The sequence below is a fragment of the Battus philenor genome, unplaced genomic scaffold (assembly GCF_028537555.1).
Source record: "Battus philenor isolate CCGP_79_NKW_IND1 unplaced genomic scaffold, ilBatPhil1.0.hap1 SCAF_17, whole genome shotgun sequence".
Taxonomy (NCBI): Eukaryota; Metazoa; Arthropoda; class Insecta; order Lepidoptera; family Papilionidae; genus Battus; species Battus philenor.
Window position 1 is genome coordinate 12727587 of NW_027181679.1, and position 18591 is coordinate 12746177.

At 34.8% G+C, this 18591-nt stretch overlaps 1 protein-coding gene across 1 annotated transcript in view; it reads left to right on the forward strand.

The window, feature by feature from the left end:
- Positions 1–18591, forward strand: part of Nrx-1 (Neurexin 1) — a 284025-nt gene that overhangs the window by 204633 nt on the left and 60801 nt on the right. Inside the window, exon 7 of the mRNA XM_068763299.1 lies at positions 3058–3199. Coding sequence (XP_068619400.1) covers positions 3058–3199 — 142 coding nt within the window. The remainder of the gene's footprint in view (positions 1–3057; positions 3200–18591) is intronic.

Genomic DNA, 18591 nt, shown 5'->3' on the forward strand with positions numbered 1-18591 from the left:
ATCGTTTGCCGCATGCGCATGTATCAGCGGGCTGGCGAACGGTGCACTTTATTGCACGACTAATACTGCATGGCGGAAGTAGCTATATTTTGGTCCTTTTCTTACTTAGGATGGACTTCCGCAAAATAATGCCAGAATCCATTAGATAATAAACGAGTTTCTTTGCTGTATCGTCGTCCAATTTTCGTTTCAGAACTAACCCCACGTGTCAGGCTTCAGTCCACTTATTCAAGTAAAGCGCTTCTGGAGTACAAACTTCTGGAATACAAACGAAAACGCAATAAATACTTACTATACTAAGTTTAGTATAGTAAGTATTTTATATTACTCAAAAATAGTAGCCAAAAATTGAGATTCAAGATTATTCAAGATTCATTTTATATCATAATTATTAATTTATATACAAAATAAATATGACGTCATTAAACTCAAGCTCTCCGACATTGATGCATTACCAGCGGAGATATTACGGGCGGAAACTTCGCGGGAACTTGATAAATGTCCCTAATCAAATCCCACACACGATTCAAACTCGTGAACTAGAACATTGTATTTACAGATGTATAATAATATACTTACGGGCTTGGCCGAAAACTTCAGTGTAAACATGCGAGAGTAATATATGAAATTCAACATTCGGAAGTTCAAAATTATATGGAGATTACAAGGCTATTGAAATTCAAATTTAAGTATTATTTATTTAACCTACGATAAACTATATATTTTATTTAACTTGAGTAAGTACGGATGACAGATGACTAAGATCTGAGAAGTATAGATGAAACTTGTCGGGACATATTTAATAAATTTTGAAATAGCTTGGAAATGAAAACATCATTCTCAAGGTGTGCTATCTTCTATTACGTCCTTTATTCTTCATTTCAGTTGATGGACGCCCACGGTAGGACATAGGTATGTCTTTAAGATATCTATGGAGGTATATATCACAATCGCCACAGTTGACAGGCGAGTTGGCGATCGCAGTATGATACGAAAAGAACGCTGCCGTCCATCCTCTGAAAACTTATTTATGATTTGTGGCCTTCTTATATAATTAAAGCGCGAAATATATATGACACTGTAATCGAATCGAATCCGCGATCCACGATCGCATCTTAGGTCAAAGAAATATAAATATAGGAGCAGACCCTTCCATCACTGAATTCCAATAACGTCGAGTAATATGCATTGAACTACAATAAAATATTTAAGATAATATTTTAATGGTTATTTAATATATTTATATATATAGAGTGATATTAAGGATTTCCCTACACTCATCATACGCATTGAAGTGTGAAATATATATATCACACTGAAACAAAGAAATCGAACCCGCGACTTATGATCGCATCTTAGTCCTCTGACATTGGGTTACCACAACCATGACAGCAATAGTTCCGTATTGAAATATATGAGTAGACTGTTCCGTCACTGCTCATAATTTGGAAATTTGTTCGTGAGCTAAAATCGACACTATGACCGGTTCTGCGCTGCTAATTTTCAGCGACTTTCAGCGACCTTAATTATCTCTTTGGTCTATCTAGTGGCGGATCTACCCACGCCACGTCTACAGGCTATCAATTGCACGAGCGATATGCCCCGCCCACAGGTTCCAGACGAGCAATTCTTCGAGTTACGTCGGAAATCTTGGTTCTTCTGCGGATCTCTTCATTTCTGGTTCACATAGCCCTCTTCATTGATCTCTGTGTGATCTCGATCGTTCTTATGAAGTAATTTATAGTTTAGTAAAACTAAGCTCTTATCAAAGAAGTTTAGAAAGAAGCCTTCTGAATACGTTAAAGAAGAAAATGGAATGATTTTGATATGTACTATAGTTAAAAACAAAGTGGACTAACCACATGCAAAGGTCTCATAACGATAGGTGGTAATAAATTACTACAAACCGGTTACTTTTTACAAGAAACCACACTACTTTACTAACGTATTGAATTAATTTTTCAATTTCTCTTGGTACAAAATAAGTTTTTTTTCTATCTTCGTTTACATTAATATCGTCTTGTCTAATACAATGTTTTCCGGAATGGCTTTAAACTATGAAGTAAATAGTATTACAGATAATATTACTAGATGGCGCTAAATTACAAGATTAGTATTGATAAACTGCATAGTCTTGCAAGCGACGCTACTAGATGGCGTTGTCCTCAGCACGTAGACTGGCCAAATGATGCAGTGGTGACGTCATGAAAGCGATGAGAAATTCATGGCCGAAGTCAGCCAGAGATAGAGAGCTTTGGAATAAGATAGAAGAGGGTTACGTCGCTACAGGCGAAACTCTCATTAAAATCAAAACATTAACTTACTTAATTAAAAAAAATTAAAACTATGCTAAAAATAATCGTCATAAATGTAAGATGTAACTTAATATGTATACTCCTAGTTTTCATCTTAAATAATTAAATATTTATCTCTGGCATACTGTAAACGTCTGTAAAATAAAATTCCTCAGTCAATTTCAAATCTGCCACTGGAGAGTTTGAAACCAATATATAGTTTATTATTCTGTCCAATAATATCATATAGATTTTAATGCATGGAACTAAATGTTGGTGGTGACTCAGGAAGCCAATTATTGTCAAGGACTCTTTATACAGTTGAGTTTCTCGCCGGCTCTTCTCGGAGCTGGCTTCCGATTTGGTTGCTATCTATAGGGACAATGCCGAAATTTTATGTTGAATGACAATACGAAAGTGTAATAGCCTATTTAAACTCAATAAATAAATAAAAACCTTAGAAATATATTCGCAGCATAAATACACATTTAAAAAATACAATGGAATAGTAAATGCGATTAGATTGACAAGTGAAGCCGAGGTCTTATTGGAGCTCTTTGTCTAACAAGCGCAGTGAAGGCTTATTGTAAATCTATGGAGAAGATCGATGATGGCAAGGAATATAGTCAAGATGTCCCTTTGTTTCTGGGACACCAACTAATTGAAGATGGGAAACGTAATTTAACTGCCCCCAGGAGTCTCCCTCCAGCTGTGTAGTTGTAACGTTACATGTTATAAAAGAGTTGATCGTTTTGTTTCGCAGTCGTCCCGGACGAGTAATGGGAGTGGAGACGCATGCGAGCGCCGAGATCCGTGTCAGCATGGCGGCGTGTGCATCAGCACAGACGATGGGCCCGTGTGCGAGTGTCGTGACGGTGATTACGAAGGTGCCTTCTGTGAAAGAGGTAAGTCAATAACATATATCATCACAATTTATATGTTTATTCACATCGTGAACACTAGTGTGTTTCATGTGAAGGATACCAAAAAGCATAATTTGATTGAAACTATAATAGAATCAGATTGAACTTCAAAATAGCATTGTTTATCTAAAAGCTACAGTTCCAAATGCATCCTGATCTGACAAGAGCCATCCACAAACTCAGGCAAGTTTTTTTTTCTGCAATCATTTTTACAATATGAGCAGAAGAAAAAATTATTACAAAGCTCTATTACCACTTAAAACTCATTAGGTCATAAAATGATTATTTTTGATTGGTTTTTTATTTAACATTAATTACAAGGTAATTTAAAAACATGCCATGGGAGTGCATTAGGAAATTAAAAAATATCTATTCTTGGATGTAGGAATGTGGTGGTGGTCGCACGAAAGGTAACCTTAAAAACTGAACATTGTTAGGGCGTCGTTAAAATAGATCAAGTCTTAGTAATTTTCTAATAATTAAAAATTTATATCTTTATTCCAATAGATAATTTACATGCGCTTTTGAATTGGTCTTCGCATTAAGAAGTTGGACACGACATAACTTGAAGCCGTTTTCAGTCAACACTTTTAAATAGGTTTTTCAATACATTATATAAAGTTGTTATGGTTAAAAAAATAGAAATATGCGTAGAAACTTTCAACATGTCATAAGATATAATAACTACCTAGACTTTGCACTTTTGACAGTTCTCTATGAACTTTGCGCTTTTGACAGTTCGCTATGAACTTTGCGCTTTTGACAGTTCGCTATGAACTTTGCGCTTTTGACAGTTCGCTTTGAACTTTGCGAGTTTGATAGCTCGCTTTAATCTTGACGCGTTTAACACTAAATATACCATTACGGGTCAAATGACCCATTTTGATATTTTGCATTGAAAATTTAAACAATATGATGAGCTATGGATCAAAAATTTTTGTATTTTGCGTTTGTATAAGAAATGATCAACGTACCAATTTGTCTAATTATAAAAAAAAATATTTGTATTTCCTTCCTAACTACCATATTCCATACGTTCTAGTAGGACCCAATAAGTGTTGGTATAATTAGTGTTAAAATTCATTCGGTGAAGGTTTATGTTATCTTTTAACGGCTGCATATTTAACATACAATCTGTCAATGAAGCGATAGCTATTCAATGAGTGTCATTAATTTACTTTTCATTCGAATGAGAAACTTTTATGAATAAAGAACTTTGATTATTCTACGGATCCCCTTAATTAGAATCGATCTCGTAAGGTAGCTTCGAGCAGAGACCTCTATATTTTGTAATACAAAAAACATTAAAATTAACGTACGTAGCAAGTATATATTTATGCCTGTAATAATAAAGAACTAACCGTTTTAGTATTCATTAAATAGCCGGTAGCTACTTAAAAATAATTTATGACAGTCAGCGTTTATTGGCCGAACATAGCGCCGCGTTTTCTGCAATACTTTTGTTCAGTTCTAGAACATTCTTCAAGGTACGGTGAAAACTATTAAAGGCAATTTCCGAGGCGGCGCGAATTCTGCTCGCACGGAGCGAGGCGGTCGCGTGTACGACGACCGTTACTCAAAGGGCACCGCGGCGTCTCACTTAAGGCCTCTCACACACTAGAGTGACCGAGGAGCGTTGTTTCACCCTCGCCGCATAGAAGTGCCATGTTGTGTTATTGTCTTTACTTTTCTTTTTTTTCTATTATGCCACTTTAATGGAAGTCGCTCGATGATATATTTGTCCTTTTCTTACTTAGGATGGACTTCTGCAAGGTAACGCCTGAATTCATTAAAGATTTACAGCTTTTACATTTATTTCTTATCACTCCAAATAAAGTGATTACTATGAATATGTTATACATTTTTTTCTAAATAAATACGTCGAGCTAGATACTTCTGGCAGAACAAATTCTGGGACAGACAGTAAGTAATAAGCTTTTTCATTCTTTATGTTAGTTGTATGATTTTAGATAAATCCAACAAAGTGCACCGCCCGCCAGCCCGCTGATAAATGCGTATACGGCATGTTACACCGATTAGTGCTAACAACACATAACACAGAACTCTGTGTTCGGTGTAAAATAGCTCCTGAAGATGCCCCGTGGAGGGGTGAAACAGGTGTTGAGTAATTTAACGGTGGCCGTTGTGTAATTCGCATTGTTTGCCGCATACGCATTTATTAGCGGGCTGGCAGGCGGTGCATTTGTTGCACGACTACCTATCAGCATCGTTGTTTCTAGCTAGCTATAACTTTCGAGAGTGAATAGTTTGAGCAATAGTCGCCCAGCGGTGGGTTTGATTCCTGGGATACAATCTTACAGGATCACTGCTGATACACATATTTACAAAGGATAGGCAACAGCGTCCTTTGCGTGCTATTATAATGTATATAAATCTGTCTGACAAATGAGCTATACTTTTACTGATTTAAAGCCTTTAAATATATAACTACTCACCCAGTATAATATCACGTTATGAATCAGGTGTATATCCTGCAATCAAAATTGTGATTTCATTGTAACTTTCATGTGGTTTAGGATTCGTACTCTTTGAAGAGACTTTTCTATCTACAGTATGAATGTAATAAGGCTGTAGTCGTAGCTTCAATCTCCATCGGATAATTGGCAGCAGTGCTTTAAGCGCTATAAGTGCTTTAAGAGCTTTCGACTACGTCATACCTTCTGTTCTGTTCTACTCTTCAAAGCAAAACGGATACAATAACGAGTATCGTCAAAAATTAATTTGATTTATTTTTAACTTTGTGTTTATTGGTGATATAAATGCATATTTACATTGAATTTACATATATGCACTCTACAATATAGCATATTAACACGTGACATTTCTTCATATGATCTTCTTCCTTCCCTTTTCCCTTTATTTGGGGTCGGGTCTCCTTATCAATTTGCGCAAGGCCACTCTACCCTGGGTTGTCTCTGCATCAAGTTGAAGGGTTTCCAGTTCCTTTCCGATATTAGAACACCACGTAGCTTTTGGACGCCGTCTCCCTCTTGGGAATTCTGGGAGGCTTAAGGCAGTTTTTACCACGTGGTCATGTGACATTTCTTCATATGATACGTTTATAATTTTTCAAGAATCGAATATTAGACTGTTTCAGAACTTAACCTTATTGATTAAAAAACAAAAATTGTAATTATGTAATGGTTAAATTACCGTATATATATGTACATTGTATGTGACACTTGAACTACAGCTTTAAAATGTATTATATTTAATCGAAATTAATTAAAAATATATTAAATCATTATGGTTGTGGTGAAAAATTATTGATAAACGAATAACGAATTTAATGGTGAAATTTAGATTTTTATTGCTTCCCATATACAGAAAATATTAGTTTATGTTCTCCGGAAACAGAATTCAGCCCTCACAGCAAACATAAAGTAGATTTATTACGATTATTATTCTCAAAATAGTCGATTGTAATCATACAATAAACTTCAGCACTGAATAACCAAAATGTATAGTATTTATTGAGTTTATGTATTCTGTTACGCAAAGGTGAAATGGTAGGAATATATTTCGTGTAGTAAATAATGAAAATCGAACATGAAACATTTTAAAGATCGTTAGGTATTTTAACTACATCACCATTTAATGGTGGAAATATGCCTCCCTTAAATACTTCTAATAAGGCCACTTGTCTATAGCCTCCTCCCTTTTTGTAACCTCTCATTTCCCCTGCTATGTTGGACAGGTAATTACAACGCAATTAAATTGTTTGGTCTATACTTTTATTACACTTTCTCCTTTCATCCTTCACGATCTATATCTTTCTTCACATTCAAATCGTCACCCGTTCATCAACTTCCTTCCTTCATCTTCGTTACTAGACAATAGTTACCTACATTATCACCGTTTTGACTGAATTTTCGATTTTATTTATATTTTAGTATTTATTACAGTATTAATTAAAAATCATTATATTTTTATACGATTATATTTATTTTCTTAATATACATTCTTATTTACTTAATACTTGTTGCTACATTTATGACCAGCTTCGGATCTTGCTCGACCCTTTTTGATTTATTTCTGAGTCTTAGTGTTTTCTATTGTATGTTGTCAACGAGTATACTTTAGATAAAGTACATAGTTTGAACTCAGGTGATTATTTTGCTAGTCACTAAGGAATATTTTACATTTTACTACTTCTAGTAATTTTAATTTCTATTTTTATTTTTATAGAAATGTATCTATTGTATTATATTAATTAATTTTAATATGTACGAATTTCAAAAACGCTTTTTCTTACTGTTTTATCATTACGTTCTTGAAACCATCGATTTTTTTGAAATAGAGTGTACTCTACATTCGACGTTTCAACTCGTAGACGCACACTGCAAGGTACAGACCTCCCAAAAGATATCTATGGGGGATATTCCATAATCTACTAGCCAATAACTTCTTTCAGTACAGTCTACAAGCATATATATAGAAAACAATAATTAATTTTAATATGTTTGAATTTCGAAAACGCTTTTTTTTACTGTTTTATCATTACGTTCCTGAAACCATCGATTTTTTTTTAATAGAGTGTACTCTATATTCGACGTTTCGACTCGTAGACGGCCAATGCAAGGTATAGGCCTCCCGAAAGATATCTATGGGAGTATATACCATAATCGCCACGGTTTGCGATCGCTGTGTATTATTATGGTACACAGAAAACGCTGTTACCCATCTTCTGGAAACTTGTTTGTGAGCTGTGAATCCTATATAATTAATTCACAAAGTGTGAAGTATATAAGACTGTATCCCGGGAATCGAATCTGCGACCATACGATCACATGTCAGTACTCCACCACTAGGTTACTACTGCTTACATATATACAAGAGACTGCTTTTTTTATATGTCTCCCGTTATTGGGAGCCTCTCGTACCCCCTATCTGGTGTGGGACAGGGACTTTTTGTTTACATTTATTTTATTTTTTCACATACTTTTTATTTTCTTTCATACTTCATATTATCTGTCGTTCATTTCTTTCTTTCCACAATTCCACTATCTTTCTCTTTCTCTCTGTATCGCCTTTCATTCATTCCTCATTACTTTTACATTTTCTTATATTCTGTATCACATTTTTTACTTATATTCTATTTTTATTCTATATCACATCCATATCACAAGAGACTGCTTACAATCGTGTACTGTTAACAGTTTTGACACGAACGCGACCCAATATTTATGTCTCAGTCATCTGCAGCAGAACTACCACAGCTTAAAATAAAAATATGTTTGACTTTAAACCCACCGGGTGTATGTTTGTCCCGTAAAAATGGGACAAAGCGTATACTACGTTGTCTTTGTAGCCTGTAAATATTTCCACCGCAGGAGTTCTGAATGTCGAATTAGCTTAGGGTTCGGTACAAATTACCGCCGCATTTATCACGCGGGTCTATATTTACTTAACTCCAACGGGCCGGAGGTCGTGTCGGCCCTGACCCTGGCTCGCACGAAAAACACCGAGCCGGCGGTTTTTTGATTTAATTCAAATGTTTTTATACTTAACTAACTGTATATTTTTTTTAACACGTTCACTGCGGCTTGAGGTCGATTCAGCCTCATGGTAGACTTTGCACTGGTGAGGCGCGAAAAACTCGTGTTTTCTCTCTAGTGCGGCGGCTGTTTACACTCAACCGTATGAGGTATGACAAAGACAAATATAGCTTTCTTTATGTCTACGAAGCATTGACTCAATATTGTAAAAAAAATGATTGAAACATGTGGCAGAAAAGGCCTAAACCGCACTACTAGGAAGTTCAGCTTGAGGCTGATTCGATCTCAGCCGCACCAGCTGAAAGTTCTTCAAAATTGGGCACGCAGTGAACGTGTTAATTGAGTAATTTTGGGCATTTTTTGTTTCGAACGTTCCGACGCGTCGCAAGTCCTGTCGTGCAGTGTTACGCGTGTGTGTCTATCGTGTTGTATGTGCGATGATACAACCAGAGACTGGGCAGTAATAAAAAGAAATAAAATGCGTTTTGTTTAAGGTAGTTTAATAATGTATTGCGGTATTTTATTTAAAAAATCTGATTCCATTTATGACAAATGAAGTAGAAACTTTTTGCAGTCGCGACTTTGGTATAACCAGATTTTTTACGATGCCTTATAAATCCACGTTTAAGACGTAATATACAGGAAATAATATTGTTTTATAGGAACTTATAGGCATTAAAATGTAGATTAAAAGCAATGTTCGAAAGCCTGAAGTTGAAGACGAACACGCCAAAAACGTGTAGAGAATATAGTTCTGTCTTCGCGAGTTGTTCGTCCGTTGATTGTTACCTTGATGAGGATTTATTGCGGCGCGTAGCCCGAGTTTCGTAGAAGGTTAAGGTTATACAATCGTTCTACGCGCGTAGCAACACGATGTGTGCTACGAAGCTGTTTATAGTTGGTTATGTTTCATTAGCTTACGTTATTAGCTGAATTGGCGATTCTTAACTTGATTGTGTTCAATTAATCCTAAACTATATCAATTAATTTAATATTTTTTACTGTACACGCTAGAAAATGTATACATAGTTTCATAATAGTATGCATAAAAGTACAATGGACGGTCTTATCGCGCAAGGAAAGTTCTTCCAGACAACCATAGCATGGAAATAGTAGAAGTATAAATAACAGATATTTAATGTGTATAAAAGTAACATATACTAACATACATACATGTATACTTATAATAAGTACCATATAAAATATTTTTATGTATACAATAATAAATAAAACATATCAAACTGACTTAGATCGCATTTACCTTAAAAAGAATAAAGAAACATAGGAAGAAAATAATCATAGGTTTAGTCAATATTTCTTAACCATTTTCTTAAAAATAGGTAGTGAGTTATGTTTTATATTCAGCGGTAAATACATGTCACAATCGAACGGCCTGTGTGGGAAAAGATTTGGTCAAGAATGGAGAAGAATTTGCCTATGTTTATTCTCTTTGAAGCCTTATTCAGTGGTAACCTTAAATTTATCCAAATTATTACATATAACATGACGTAAAACATGGATATTAAAGTAGTTAATCAAAGTAATAAAATCTTGACTTGGTGCTTATAATATTAAATACAGCCTTAAAAATTAATCGACATCGATTCGTAGACAAACAAAAGTAACGTAGCCTAAATTGCTGGTTGAAGTGACAGTGAACAGGTCATATAGCACGTAGAATAGATGCCCTATAGAGCCTTAATGTTATAGATAGAGATAGAAATGTTACGAATAAAATAGGAACGAGTAATATTGAGACGGATAAAAATGAAAGTGAAAATTAAACAAAAATACGTGAAAAAATCATTATTGTTAAAATAGTACGTATTCATCTACGATAGGGTTGAACAAAATAAAGATTCCGAAAGATTTTCGGAGAAATAAAGGAGGCCTACGTCTGATGGAAATAATAATGCGTAATGGAAATAAGCTTTTCAGATAACACGTCAATTAAATTTGTTTTTGTATTTACATATAATTTATTAGAAAGAAAATGACATGACAACAATAAATAATTGAACGATGTTTTATGCAAAAGAGATATCGAATAGCATTTATAATAATTTGATCACTGAATTATAGATGCCACGATAACAACGTACAATTGACGTGCTGTCGGTAAAGCTTATTAAACGGTTTTATTTAGTTCGACCCGTACGAAATTTATTTGGATCAAAATAAGAAATTGAAATTTAAGCACCTTCCCGTTGTCAGATTGATCTGAAATTTGGTACACACGTTTAATTTAGATGACAATTCAATATAATAAAATCAATAACATTATAAATCTAAGATGGCCGCCGATACAAAATGTCGGATTACGTAATTTTCCTTAACCCCCTCAATATGGGTATCAAATGAAAGGGCTACACTAGTAAAGCACGATGATTATGTTAAAATTTAAAATTCAAGATGGACGTCGTTCCAATATGGCGGACTAGGTACCTATTTTTCCACAACCATCACAATATGGGTACCAAAAAACCGTTTAACTTAAAAGTTTTTTAAATGTATTTATTTTCATTGATTTCTGAATAAATTTGTACATAGGAACATTGAAATAATCATGTGTGTTGTAGACAACTTATAATGCAAAGTTGAGCAGTAGGTCGCAGTTTCGATTCCCGGAACATAATCTTATAGTTCACACTATTTATTAATTATATAGAATTGCCACTGATTACAAGTTTTTAAAAGATGGGCAGCTGCGTTCTCTGCGTACAATAATCTCACACTGCGATCGCCAAGCATGGCGATTATAGTATATATCCCCCCCCCCCCAAAGATATCTTTCGGGCTGCCAGTGTCTTGCAAAGTGCGTGTACGTGCTGAGAGGTTGAATGAAGAGTATACACGATTAGAAAAATCAGAGGTTTCAGAAATAATTATTTACGTTACGATAATACATTAAGAAAAATGTTTTCGAATTACGTACATATTAAATATTTATATATAACTGTCTATTCTTGTAGAATGTACTGTAATAAGTTATTGGCTTAGCGAAATTTTAGAATTATGATACGGGATGATTCAGGATGATGAAAAATGTGCTATAGATTCACTAGTTAAAAGAACTTATAACTAATTTACCTGTGTTAGTAAAAGTGTTCCGAAATAATTGAAATTATTTGAGTCTTCAGGGGTAATTCAGGAACCGATGCCAATTTTCCGTGCACCCCACTACATAGTACGTGTTAGCGACAACGGAACTCGATTTGAACATTAAATCCGACCCGGAATCGAAGATTGCGGCAGTGTAAAGGCGGATATAAAATCTGCAGCGCATTACATGCGTCCGCCCTTCTATCGCTTATTGCGTTTAAATATGAACACGCTGAGTCGATAGATTTCCCGCTGTCATAGCTGACAATTTTGTTTACAGATTAATAATAAATACATTTAAAAAACTTTTAAGTTAAACGGTTTTTTGATACCCATAGTGTGGTGGTTGTGGAAAAATATGTTCCTAGTCCGCCATATTGGAACGGCGTCCATCTTGAATTTTAAATTTTGACATAATCATCGTGTTTTACTAGTGTAGCCCTTTCATTTGATACCCATATTGAGGGGGTTAAGGAAAAATATGTAATACGCCATTATGTATCGGCGGCCATCTTAGATTTATAATGTTATTGATTTTATTATATTGTATTGTCATCTAAATTAAATGTGTGTACCAAATTTCAGATCAATCTGACAACGGGAAGGTGCTTAAATTTCAATTTCTAATTTTGATCCAAATAAATTCTGTACGGGTCGAACTAAATAAAAACGTTTAAAAATTGATTTTTTTTCTCACTGTAATTATTTCATCGTGAACATAATTTCAGGTCTAAATCGTCCACTGCTAGTAATAAACCTTTCCCATTGATTTACAATAGGACTTATTGGTTACGGCCTGCTTTCAGTATCTTTCGGCAACTTTTATAAAGCCTTTTATGCTCTTTGTTGATGACTTTCTACGACAGTTTTGTTACTTCACAATTTTTTTTCATCAAAAGGCTTCATAGATTTACACCAACTTCCATTCATTCTGTATAAAGTGATCACCTTGATGGTAATGCTAAGTCTGTAAGGACAGACAGTTAGCAATATATATATGTAATATATCTTAATCTGAATTATCAAAATGCCTTTTCTTACCATATAATAATTATGTTTTTTTTTAATAGGGTGTACCATATGTTAATTGGCAGAAAACCAATCAGCATATATAACATGTTTTTTCAACAATAGATTTAATAATGTCTATCTGGCGCAATATAAGAGTAAATTCTGCGGCGAAGTAAATATAAATATGTCTGTTTATATTTACCGTAGCCGACGTTTCTTCCTGACTGGCAATCGTCGACCTATTTTCATGGCACATCATACTTATTAAAGATTTCTTTGTTGAACTTCTTTATTCACTTTTATATTAGGTTAATGGATGATTTTATATTAAGGTGATTATAAGAGAAAAACCTTTCCTCCACATAGCGCATTTTGTTAACACCAACTTTGAAAACACTATCAGGTGAAGTGTTAACTTTTTTTTTAAATTGATCACTGAAGAATAAACATCGTCATTACAAAATAATTAGAATAGACCATTAAACATGAAGGAATACAAGATAAACAAAGACTGGTCATTTGTCAACGTAAAATGAAAAGAAACATGATCGACCTAAAATATTATGTAATTATGTAGTTATGTAATTATGTAATTCGGATTGTTTGCCGCATGCGCATTTATCAGCGGGCTGGCGGGCGGTTCACTTTATTGCACGACGTATTGGTCCTTTTCTTACTTAGGATGGACTTCCGCAAAATAATGTCTGATTCCATTAAATATCTAATTATACAGGATTGCCAATACTCATAAATAAGTTTGAAGAGAACAGTCAGCAGCTTCTTTTGAGTACCATAATATCTCATTGCGATGACCAACCCGTCTGCCGAGCGTGGCGATTGTGGTACACACCACCATAGAAATCTAGGGGGGGGGGGCATATCTTCCAGTGGTCGTCTATCTGTGCTGATACGACGAGGTATATATAAAACATACTATGTATAGAATATATGTTATGCAGGGAATTTAGTAGTCGAGTATGTGTAATCCGATAAGATATTCACACTAATATTTGATGAATATTCCAATCCTGTGTCGCAATGAAGATATAGATATATAAAGATATATATTATATATATATCTCCATTAATACACGATAAATAGAACAAGAACAATTGTATTTTATGACTTGTGTTTTTCTACGTTTTTTTTCAGAACAAGATTAGTGTAGATTTCAAAGAATAGTTTTTAATAAGAAGGTTGCGTTGTAATATATCTATAATAATGTTGTTTTTTGTCTGCAAATACATACAAAATTATTTAAAATACAGTGATAGATACAGTGTTAATACAAGGAATGTAAATAAGCTAAGCTAGTTTTCGTTTTTATAAACTGATTACCACTCAAGACATTTAGAACCAATATTAAAAGAATATTATTGTAAAAAGTTTATTATTCTATTCAAGAACACTATACAGATGTAATGTGTGGAATTAAAAGTTGATTCTTACTCAGGAAGGTAATTATTGTCGCGCACTCTTTATAAAACTATATTTGTAAAGAGCAACTGTTGAGTTTCTCGCCGTCTCTTCTCAGCAGAACTGCCTTCTGATGTGGTAACTTCCTGTAGGGACAACAATGCCGACATTTTCTGTTTGACATTTCGAAACTACAAGTAATAGCCTATTAGAAAAAAATTGTTTTGATTTTGAATGAACTAAAACCATGTAAATAAAAAGTGAATTTACAATCACTACTGTTCTGTAAACACCGCTCTACTAGGAATTGAATAGTCTTTGTTAAATGGAAGGAACAGCGAAAGAGGATTGCAGGAATTCAATTACTGAAAAGGGCACACCGCGCGGACATGCCGCCGGATGTGTGGTGGAATTACAAAGAGAAAAGGAAAAGATAAAATAAGGAAGAGTATTGTATCTCTGCAGTTGACGAAAGCTATGCGCGAAGAGAGGAAAGATACAAACGGAGCGTAATAAGAAAATATGTGTACGTAATCGTTAATTTAAATTTTATTTGTGATAGTATAATATTACACTACACATATTTTGGATAGACAGAATAAAATTTATAAAAATTATATTTCTTAAAAAGGATTTTTTACATTTAGTTCAAGAACTTATAAATACTTGAAATAAAAAGAATATTGATATATTTACATTATGTCAAAAGTTTTTAAATTATACCTCTAGGATTCCAAAATTATAAAAGTGAACTTGTACAAGCGATTATTCATATATATTCATTTTAGTATGAGACTTTTGAATATCACATTTTTTTAAAAACAATTTACTAGTTAGCATAATTAAATTGCTATAGATGCTATGATATATGCTACAATTGTATAATAAATGAGCAGTGATACTATTGGTTTAGGATTAAGACTTCCGATAGTAGGTCGCGAATTTGATTCCTGGGATACAATATTATATAAATTACACTTTGTGCATTAATTATATAGGATTATAACTGCTTAACAAAATAAGTTTCTAGAGTAGTCTCTTTAGGAAGTTTATTTTTGTACCATAACACCATTAAGCGATTGTAAACCTATTTGCCAAGTGTAGCGATTATGGTATATCCCTCTATAGATATATTTACGAATGGTGTAGAAAAGACAACAATGTTTAATAATAGGAAACGGGTATGTACACACACACACACGCACGCACGCACGCACACATAAACACGCGCGCGCACGCACGCACACAAACACGTACGCACGCACACACACACACGCACACACAAAAATATATATATATAACTGTAATTATAGGCATGTAATATAAATGGAATAATTGTTATAAGTAATTAATTTTAAGAATAATTAGTAAATAAAAATGTGAAAAATTTTACCTTATATAAAAAGACTACCATTAGGCGGTAGAGCCTCACAGAGCATCATATAAAAAACTAGTATTAAGTTTGAACTCGTCTGTTTGCGATTGGGCGGTAATGTATACAGGCTTACGTGACATCAACCCGCTTTTAGTGAGCGGCCGCCCGCTCCCTAACCGCGAACAGCGTGGGCGAACCGTGGTTGGATCCGGATCGCTCCTCGGCTCGCCTGTTTCCATGCTGCCGTTCTAACCCGCAAGCACACTCCAGCAACACACCCCGTCAAAGCGCTACCGCGAAGAGCCTTAACAACGTGCGAGCGTCCCCGTGCAACTGGTAGGCGCCCCACCAGCTTTTAGTTTCTAGTTTTAAATCTAGTTCACGGACCCTTCCGCTCCGTGAACTCAGTACCGATGAAGCTGTAAAAACCTTAGGGCTAACAGCGTTAACATCTTCAGAAACAATAGACAATAGACGTGACATCAACATTAGTAAATTTTAAAATTTTAAACAGTTTCTTTACTCATTAAACATCTCATAGAGAATAATATTATAATAGGAACAAGACGTGATTACTTGTCATTTGTATTCCGTTCGCTGTACAAAATAAAACTGAACAGAAATAGAAATAAAGCGTTTGACCCGAGGCGGCCACTCTCCGGTCTTTTCGTCACGATTCACAGAAGGCGTAATCAAGGAAATTGCTAAACATGCAAATTCGATTTCGCGGCGACCGCCCGGAAGCCTTCAACGTCGTCCATCGATTGCGAATACAAATGATAGATGACATTTTAAACTTTGGCTTTTTAGTTCTACCCCCGATTTATATTTGACAGAAATGACGCATACTATACTATTTATTGTTGAACAGTTTATTATTATAATTTCAGCCCATAGACACCTACTGTAAGAAATCAAAGATCTTAAGCGATGACGAGGTCGACGATGTTATATGCTTGCCTAAAAGAAACCTATTCACTTTTGTATTGAACACTCCTAGGTAGTTCCACTTCTTATTTAATGGAATCAGGCGTTATTTTGCGGATGTCCATCCTAAGTAAGTAAAGGACCAATATTTAGCCACTTCCGTACATACGGTCGTAGTCGTGCAATAAAGTGCACCGCCCGCCATCCCGCTGATGCGTATGCGGCAAACAATGTGAATTACACAACTACCACCGTTAAATCACTCAACGCGTGTTTCACCCCTCCACGGGGCATCCTCAGGAGTTATGTTACACCGATTAGTGCCAAGCACAGAGTGCTCTTACAGAGGATGCATGCGCATTTATCAGCGGGCTGGCGGGTGGTGCACTTTATTGCACGACTACTGCTGCATAGCGGAAGTAGCTATATATTTGTCCTTTTCTTTCTTTAAAATTTCAGCGTAATTCTATGACTTAAAACGAGAATAGTCCACAACAGTACAAGTAACATTTTCTATTATGATTACTTTTATAAATATCCCTAATTTAATAGCAGCTACTTAGTTGTTTAGCAACTGGATTTTAGGCCAACTACTAAATCTTCCTGCCCCACAGCTGTAATTAAAAAAAAAGTTAAATCGCAGTTCCAACTCAACTGAGAGGAATAAGATATTAAGCTAATTGCAAAGTACGCAAATCTGTCTCTAGGCGACCGTGGTCAGTTTACCGCTGTACTAATTTTAAAACGAAGCCAGTTTTACAAGGAGCTATGTGAAATTGTAACTTAATACAGTAGTTATATGAATTAGAATTGAATGTATTGGTTAAAATATTCAATCAGTATTTGATATTGCATTTATTGGCTTAAAATTAAGAGGTAGCCATTTGAGCAATATATTACATTTTCAAATAAACTTTTATTTCAAAAATAGAGCTCTGTATTTTAATTGATGTGAAATTGGTTGTCGATTGAAATTATGACATTACTTTTGCACCACTTGATGACTCGAGTATATTATGTTCCGTTCGCTGATATAAAATTGATATAATATTGAATTAACATCGAAGCGTATTCGTATATTCGATTTAAAATTATACATAAACTTAGGAGGTAGCCATTTGAGCAATATATTACATTTTTAAATAAACTTTTGTTCAAAAATAGAGCTCTGTATTTTAATTGATGTGAAATTGGTTTCCGGTTGAAATTATGACATTACTTTTGCACCGCTTGATGACTCGAGTACGAATACTTTGTACCGTTCGCTGATATAAAATTTACATAATATTGAATTAACATCGAAGCGTATTCGTATATTCGATTTAAAATTATACATAAACTTAGGAGGTAGCCATTTGAGCAATATTTTACATTTTAAAATAACCTTTTTTTCAAAAATAGAGCTCTGTATTTTAATTGATGTGAAATTGGTTGTCGATTGAAATTATGACATTACTTTTGCACCACTTGATGACTCGAGTATATTATGTTCCGTTTGCTGATATAAAATTGATATAATATCGAGTTAACGTCGAAGCGTATTCAAGCATATGTGAATATCTCGGGCTGTGTCGAGCTGAAAGCAATTTTAGGCGCCCGCCCGCAGGCTGTTTTGGCGTAGAACTCACACATGCCTGGCGAATGATTAATACCGCAATTTGGTACGCCGCGTGCCCTAATCAAGGAACTCGGCGCTCTCAAATCGCTTCGCGTGTTATTAATTTTTCATACCCCGCCTTGATTTATGTGCGAAGTTGTTTTATTTTATCGATCACGGTACCTATATACACTTAGCCTACTGACATATTTACTATCTAGCTTATTTTACTTATACCAAAAATGGCTGTTGGGGCTTTATTCTAGAATAGAAACAGATCCAAGAAACGTAGTATCGAGACTCCACCCATAAAGTGGACGGATGACTGACATGGTTGCCGGTCTCGCGTCGGTGTGAGAAGCAAGATGTACGTTCAGGAGCCGATCTCGCGCCGGTGCGAGATATACACCGACCAACTTCTATGAG